The sequence below is a fragment of the Quercus lobata genome, chromosome 1 (genome assembly GCF_001633185.2).
Source record: "Quercus lobata isolate SW786 chromosome 1, ValleyOak3.0 Primary Assembly, whole genome shotgun sequence".
Taxonomy (NCBI): Eukaryota; Viridiplantae; Streptophyta; class Magnoliopsida; order Fagales; family Fagaceae; genus Quercus; species Quercus lobata.
The window spans coordinates 40378845-40387371 of NC_044904.1; the positions used below are offsets into that span (position 1 = coordinate 40378845).

The 8527-nt window shown below is 32.8% G+C and overlaps 1 protein-coding gene across 1 annotated transcript; it reads right to left on the bottom strand.

Moving 5' to 3' along the window:
• Positions 1-1825: 1825 nt before the first annotated feature.
• LOC115954993 (glycosyltransferase BC10-like) lies at positions 1826-5888 on the bottom strand. Its single transcript, XM_031073039.1, has 2 exons — positions 4848-5888; positions 1826-2529 (listed from the first exon to the last, which is right to left on the bottom strand). Exons 1-2 carry the CDS (start codon positions 5379-5381, stop codon positions 1885-1887), a joined length of 1179 nt encoding a protein of 392 aa, XP_030928899.1. The 5' UTR covers positions 5382-5888; the 3' UTR covers positions 1826-1884.
• Positions 5889-8527: the final 2639 nt, after the last annotated feature.

Here is an 8527-nt window from a genome sequence, read left to right on the forward strand (position 1 = left end):
GGAGAAAAACTGGGAAATCCCAGACACATTTGGTATCCCAGGAAGACAAGGAAGTCGGGCAACCTTTGGCTTCAAGGACCCGGAAGAAGACCAAGGTAGAGTCTTCTTTTTCCCAGGTTCCTGTGACTTCTTCAGTCCATGGTCCTTTAGGATCCTCTGATTTTGTATCCCAGCCCCCCTTAGGACCCTCTGGGTGTACTCGTAGTAAGTAAAAGACCTCCAAAGAATCTGTAGAGAGAGAGAGAAGGGTAGGACCTCTTTCCTTCTTCTCTCTTTTTCATTTGTTCATATTTTTGCAGTTACTACCTCTTTTTTAGCTAACAAGTGATTGTTTCCTTTGTAGTCCAAACGCAAGTCGGACTTCAAGAAGGGCAAAAGTCAATCGTCTGGTGATGATGTGGTATGGATTTCCCTTGTTCATGCTTCTCCGTTTGCTCTAGTACTATGTTGTCTGTATTACCCCGTTGTCTTCACTTATTACTGTTTGCTTATTCCTTTCTTTTCTCTTTAGGTGGAGGTGTCCTCTCCTATGACCGGCAAAGTTCTGGAAGAAAAAACTGTTACAGCCCTTTCTATTGCATTTCCTGTTATGGAGGAGGAGCCCCCTAGTGGTGGTCTAGCTAAGGAGACCGGGCAACCGATGCAGAGTGCCCAAACTTCTCAAGATCCCGAAGCTTCCAAGATCCCTGCATCTCACAGTCCTCAGTTTGAGCGCACTCCCAGTCCCATCAGAACCGTGTTTCCTCAAACATTGTCAGGTAAAGAGAGTTTGGGAGGCACACCTTTATCCAAACAAACAGGTGAGCCGTATTTCCCTTTAAAATAGTGTTTCATCTCTATTTCTCTTTGTTCCCCTCTTTTTTTTTTTTTTGAGTTTCTTCTTTCCTTTCTCCTTTTAGGTCAAGCCAGTGTGTGGTCTGCTCCCAGTGTTGCTTCCTCTTTGGAATCAGAAAACTCGGAAGGTGAGTGTAGATTGTTCCCACTATATAAAAAAAATCCATTGTATTACTCAATCACTATACAATTAAAATAAACAATATTTATTGAGTGTGCAACCAAATACTAAAAAATTATGATTGGAAATTTTAATAAAATTATATATTTGATATCTCTAAATAAACTTTGAGTATATACACTCTAAAAGTGAGAAAAATGAATAGTCATTGCCACATCCAATGAAAAGATTTTTCTTGAACCAGCTTTTCTTTGATAAAATTAATAAAAAAATAAAAAATAAAAAATAAAAACTTTTGATTTATTGGTGAATATTTGGGGCTTAATTAATACATCTAATAGTACATAATTATCTACATTGATAAAAAAATTGGGAGCTTTTGTCATTATTAGGGCCCTCAATTTGTTGATTTTGTATCTCTTTCTGTCTCACCGGTGTATTAATCCTTAAGGATTATGCTCTCTGTTATGGAGGCAATGAGTGTGGAAAAGAATCTATCAATGTTGAAGACATGGAAGCTGCTAGCTAGATATTTTGGATTTGGAGAAGAGTGACATTCTGGTTTATTTTTATTTTATTTTTTTATTATTATTATTATTTTTTTTTTTGGGGTGAGAAGCAGAAGAGTGTGACATTCTTTCTTCTGAAAACATGATCTTCGCCTTGTTTAAATTTGTTCCTTTTTTTCAATTTTTATTATTATGCTATTACCACAAAATATAGGCCCATGAAGATAAGAGGGCTTAGAGACACCAATAAATTATTAAAAGACTATAAGCCATCACTTAATTTTGGTTGAGGGAAATTAGATTTTGTACCATAGTTTTCTTTATAAAAAGAAAAAAGAAAAAAGAAAAAAAAAAGATTTTGTACTATAGAATTAATACAATTGAATGAATAACAAATGGTATTGATATATCTAAACCTAGCTAGCTGTTGAAGTGCATGACCTTTGGTGCAAACTTCAACAGCCTTTCCAAAGTAGCATGTGGAAACTTCCTCGCAAACAAGAAGCAAATATTTGTTATACTTCCATTATACTCACACAAACTTCCACTCCTCAATGCCTTCAAAAACGCAGGGGTCACTTGTGTTCTTTGATACTCAGCTGGGTGTGGTCCACGCCTTGACCAATCAACCCAAGTCAAACTCCTATTTGAATTGTTCTCCCAAAACCTTATACTCACAAATGTCGGTAAATAATGTTCATCAGCATAACATCCACCATGGCAATGCTTCTGAAAAACTGGGAAATATTCTCGATCAGACACGACTTCAATGGCGAGGTCTCGATCCATTTCGAACCATTGGGACCCTTTTCTCCATTGCCTAACTGTGATTTTTGGGTACATGTGGGGATTATATCGTCCACGTCCAACGGGGCTAATCTCATCATAGGCCATTACAAAATTTTGGGAGGAGTTTATGAGGTAAGAGTAAACCATGGAGAAGTTGAAGAGAGGAATGCATGCCTCTGAGAGAAGTACAAAACGTTGGTTTGAGAAATCAAGGAGTGCATTTGCTAGTAAGCGGCGCTCAGCCTCAATCATGTTCACCTGACCCCATCCAACTTCCTGCATCAATTTGGTATGAAGATCAATCAAGAGTAATCTAGGAAACATGTCACAACTTGTTAAAAAAACAAAATGTATCCTTAGTATTGCTCTTTATCTAATTTTGTTTCTAAAATGAAGCTAAATAAAAATGATTATGTGATAATATATTCCTATAATTAATCTTCAATTTTTTCTCATCTCTTACTTTTTGTATGTCACCATTTCAGTACCTTTTTTTTTATGTCGCATTCCAGTTTGGTCACGTCTCACAGAATGAGTGAGTAGTAAGTACAAAACAAAATCTTTGCAATGAAACTGAAACTATTTTTGGAGTTTTCGAACACATGCATGGTCTTATACATGCCAAAAATGGGAATCCACAAGCATAACCATAAAAGCTGTTAATGTGGCGGAGCCACATGTATCCTTGTGGGGGCCTAGGCCCCTCCAAAATTTTTAATTTTTTTTTTACAATTTATGTATTTTTTATAAATATTTAAAGGTTATATGAAAAAACATAGGAGTTGACCCCTCAAAAGAAAGCATTGATCAAATAATTTAGTAATTTTTCCTAAAAAAGAGAGAGTTTAGAGTTGATATACAATTGCAATAGAATGAAATAGTTAGATAGTAAATTTTGTAAGTAAATAGTAGAAGTGTGGAGTCCCTAATTTTTAGCTCAATTTCAATTCCAATTAATATGTTCAAATCATTCAACATTGATAATATATGCAATTTGGTTGAAATTTCCTATTCTCAAGATTTTATCAAGAAATAAAAAAGCTCATATGATACTTCAATTATAACATTATGATATTGATTTGTTAAATATGGATAAAGTTTTGCAAACAATTTATATATTTTATATTTATACACACATACACATATATTATGTGAATTTTTTAGGGAAGTGTCTATTTTTTATTTGAGTTTATTTTGACAAAATATATAGTTCGGTCTCTCCCCAACTCAAGATTCTTGGCTCTGCCACGGCTGTTATAATTTACTTACTGATAAGGCACACCTTGGTTTGGGCCTTTGGGGCCTCTAGTCTACTTTAATTGGTGGCTGAGTTACGGATACGTGGTCTTTTTTCCTTTTATTTATTTTTTTGGTAAACCTGGGTCTTTGTTTTCAATTATGCATAAGCAGTGGGTTCTACTTGTACTTAAGGTGGTATACTAACCATAGATGAATGTAAGAAGATTTATTCAAGAATAATAATAATAAATATATAAGAATGGAAAATTAGGCCTGGGAGTGTTGGGAGGGGGGCTTCGAAGAAATGAGACCAGAGAGTCAGAGACCAGAGAGAGCGTCTTCCTTGGGATGTTAATTGAATTGAATAACCAAACTTGCTCTTCAAAGTTGACCAATAAAATCTTCGACTTTATTTCTCTCGTTCTGTCCAATTTCTATAAATGAAACCGAAAAATTTACTCTTTTACCCTCCTTTGGTTCTCTTTTGCTTTCATTTCTTTCTTTTATTGCAATTTCTACTTTTTAGGAGCAACTCTCCCATTTTTGGTATGTCTCAAACGCTTCTCAGATTTACGTATTTTGAGGAATAAATCTCATAAGATAATTTTTCTGTTTATAGAGCCTAAAAATTAGGTGATTATCTTACGAGACAATATAGTTTTTGTTGACATTGCCATTTACCTTAGGTTTCAATTGGCAAGGATTTCTAGGCAGATATATATCTGTGTTTATATTGTTTAATGAGGAAGTATATCTAGTGAAGAAATACCTATTAAACTCTCTACATTAATTGGACAAGCATTTAACTTACTAGAATTTTGGTACATTTTCGTAGCCACAATTATACTTTTATTCAAACTTATTTTTAAACTAAAATAACCCAATGAAAATAAATTATACCAAACAAAACTACGGATATTCCATTATTCAAATCACATATTCTAAAAAAATTATGATAACAATCTATTGCCGACATGATTTTTTTGTAAACCAAAATTAGATAATTCTGTGCTATTAAATAATGAGATGGAGAACAAAGACTGCTATCCTATATTGTTTTCACTTTTCATCGTTAGCTTAAAATGCACTTTGAGCGTCTTTTTTCAAAGTATAACTTTTTTAAACTTGGTTTTTTAGTATAATTTTTTCAGACGACAACTGAAAGACAAGCTGGACCAAACTGGCAATATGTAAATTTTTTAGACTTTATACTAATGCGTATTATCAATTTAAGGTGGATAATGAAAACTCAATTAGTTCATCAAAAAAACAGAAAAGAAAAAATTAAGTAAGAAATAACCTGCTCAGAGAAAATTTATAAAATTTAAAAAAAAAAAAATGGTAAAGAAACTGACCTGACTAGGAATTCTTCGGCCACGAAACACTGGACTTTCTGCCACTGATTCATTATAAGATGGACTTGAATGCACATAAATTGAGTACAAGCCTTCATGCCCCTTAAAGAATTTCTCCCACAGAGGAGCCATTATAACAGGACCCTTTGCCAAGAATAAGAAAGCAACCTTGGGAACTCGATTAAATGGATACTTACGAATCTGAGGAGCCATTGAAGCTCTCCATAGCAATTCTTCATCATCCATGTCATGCATGACTTTAGGCAGTTTTAGGTACTCTGTCAATCCTATGTGACCAACTTCAGCTTTCAAATTGGGCACTAGAAATTGCGATGATGTTGAATTAGCGGAAAACGAGAATTTGGCGAATTGTAGATTAAAGGAGAAGTTTTTGAGGTAGAAACTAAGTATGACACCAAAGGTCAAACCAAAAGCAAAGAGGAGGAAATAAAAAAGAATTTTTTGTAGCTGTAACTGGGCATTATTGAAAAGCTTGGAAACTGCGATTATTGAGTTTTCTTTTGGAGCCTTCATTTTAGAAGAACTACTAGTAATTTGTGTGGTAATTTAAAACAAACAACTTTTTTTTTTCCTTTACAAGAGAGCTCTAGTACTGCTCAATAGAAAGATGAACAGTTCCTAAGTTGATGCAAAAGGTTCTTTTCTTTGAGGACAAGAGATACCAATCTCCAGTCTAAAAATTCAATTACAACAAAATAGGATGCTATATATCATTCAAACAATAGTAGTAATGATATTTGATAAGTATATCTCAATCAAAAATATAACAAGAAAAAGAGGATGCAGTGATTATAATACAACTGAATAAATCAAGAAATTCTGAAACCTGTATCAAAAGAAGGGATATGTTGTTGATAGATTCAGAGAGAGAGAGAGAGAGAGAGAGAGAGAGATGGCTTAGAGAGATATGATTGTGCCCGTAGCCATCCACACGCTGTTGAATGTTGATGATGGCTTTCTAGACTTATGGGGTTAGGGAGACTCGTCAGGTTTCACCTTTCTTTCTAAAGCAGTTTTAAGTTGATCATGCCCGTTTAGTCTACCTTTTTAACAGGTTCCAAAACTATTTATGTCAAAAAAGGACTTTTCTTTTTAATATTATTATTCATACATATAGCCAATTATTATAAGTTCACCATATATATAAAAATAAATAATAAAAGAGAAATGGAAAAGGCAATGAATGCTTAAATAAAAATCAAAACCGCTCGGTGCCGTATGTTACTGCGAGACCTGAAATGACAAATTACAGACGTTTCCAATGGACTTTGAAATTCAATTGTAATTGAATTCTCAATTAATACGATTAGCCGCCAACTAGTATTTCTAAAAGAAACGTAGTTTCCGTGTCTAGCAATTAGCAATTAGCAATTAGCAAAATAGCAATGCTATCAAGTAGTAGTACATTGCTAAATAAATTGCCAAATACCCACGTGGGATTAGAGAGTCAAAGTGTGAAACCAAACCAAGGGCTTCCTTCTTCTCATTACTTGGGACTTGGGAGAAAAGTCCAACCAATCCCAAATCACACGGTGCATGGATATTCCAGTCATTTTCAAAGTTCCTTACATGTTTATATATATTTTGCAAATCACCATTTATTTTACACCTATATCTTCTCTTTTTTGTTCATTTTTGAAGTCAAGTCCTTTTGTTTATTCCAAGTCAAAGAGACACCAATCAAGAATTTCAAGTTCACTCTCCATGATAGGCGGCGGCCATATGTGATATAATGGAAGTGATGTATAAATTTTTTTTTTTTTTTGAGAATAAGTGATGTATATAATTAAAGATAATCTTCCATGAAAATGATATATCTTCCATCACAATAAGATATATAAATAGTTATGAAAAAAATTAACAGTTATTAAAATATTTTTGTCCCTAGTATTAGTCTTTCTTTTCAATAATTTTTTAATGGAATATTTCAATAACTTTATGAGCAACTTCTTTTCACAATTATTGACTGTTATATAATAAAAATTGTGTCAATGAATAAACAGCAATAAAAAGTGATATTACTCTAATTTCATGTCAACAATTTCAAGGGCAATTAAAAGGAAAAGTAATATGTCCCTATCGATACTATTATTATAATGAGTTTAAATTCTATAAAAGATGTGGTGTAAAATTCAAATTTTACACATTTTGATTCCAACATTGCACATCATCTTATTACATATTAAAGAATATGCACAACCACATCCAATAAATTCTAATACCAAATTGAAAATCCAACCAAATTGGAAATTTATTGAGATGTTATTAAGTGTGGTAAGATGTATTAAGTTTTAAGTAAAAAAAATTAATGTGACAATTTTTTATTGGATAATGTAAAACATGAATTTTACCCCATTCTTACCAGATTCAAACTCATATAAAATTATTATTTTTGGATATGATGATTCACTGAAGTCTGCATTGTTGAAGATTTATTTTTCCTGGATGAATTGCTGAAGATTATGATTGTGCATAGTACGAGAAAAAACAAAAAACAAGTGCGATTGTCATTAGAAAGGGCCAAACTGAATTCGTTGCAAACAAAGGGCACCTTATTGGAAAATTTGTTATCCCTTGTGGATCATCCCGAAAGAAAAGGACAGATCAACCAAAATAAGTAGGTAATATATGATATTCTTTCTTCTCAATTCTTCCAAAAAAAAAAAAAAACTCAAAGTTTAATAAAGAGGCACCCAAATAATATATATATATATATTTATATATATATATATATATATATAACTATTATCATAGAGCTAAGAAGGAAATTGAAACCACCAATATTTCATTAATGAAATTGACATAATAGGTAACTTGGTATGAATTTTTTTTTTTTTTTTTTTTGAAAAATAGGTATGAATCATATCTAGAGTATCATGTATTGTATCGTAAGATCTTCAATATGAATAAATATAATAATTCTCATATTATTAAAGCATACCTTCAATTTTCGCTCATTATTTGTATTAGCTCTTATACTCTTTTTTGCAACTTCATTCCTTTTCTTTCCTTTTTATTATTATTTATAATTACAATAATTAATGGAAATTGTGCAGGTAAAACTCAGCTCGTAAAATGGTTAAGGTCACAATTAATTTAGAGTGTAGGTTTAAAACAATCCACAAGAAGAGATTTGAACAAGAACTGAAGTTTACTTAAAAAACGACGTAAAAAGGCTATCTTTTATATTTCTTTACAAAGATTACAAGTCTCTCTCAAAAACAAGCTCTAAAACCATGCTTATCCACCTATTCTCTCTCTATTTCTTTCTTTTTCTCTCTTTTTTCAAAAGAAGGTCCCCTTCTTTTTGCCCTTATCCCTCCTTATATTTGCCATGCCTTCTTCTATAGCATGTGTTGCCCTTGTACAACTAGGCAACTTGATGTCCCATCAGGCTCTTCTTTCCTTATTTTTCATGATGCACGGAGACTTTTAGGGCTCTTTACACTGTTCAGACCAGTCATTCAATAATAAATGCAACTATGCCAAACAGGTGAGCTTCAAAACGTGATTATAGAACCACCAAGAAGCTTCAAAAGGTTTCTTCAAATAATTTTGCATGTCCCAGATGCTATCTTCAACACCTCGGGCAATGCTTCATCTTGTATTGCACAGTAGAAACTTATCCTCAAAGGTCATCTCAGATGAAGCCATGTCCT

Coding starts and splice junctions, on each gene's coding strand:
- LOC115954993 (XM_031073039.1), bottom strand. CDS start 5,381: ATGAAGGCTCCAAAAGAAAACTCAATAATCGCAGTTTCCAAGCTTTTC. Junction 2,530..4,847: donor GCCGAAGAATTCCTAGTCAG/GTCAGTTTCTTT, acceptor AAATTGATGCAG/GAAGTTGGATGGGGTCAGGT.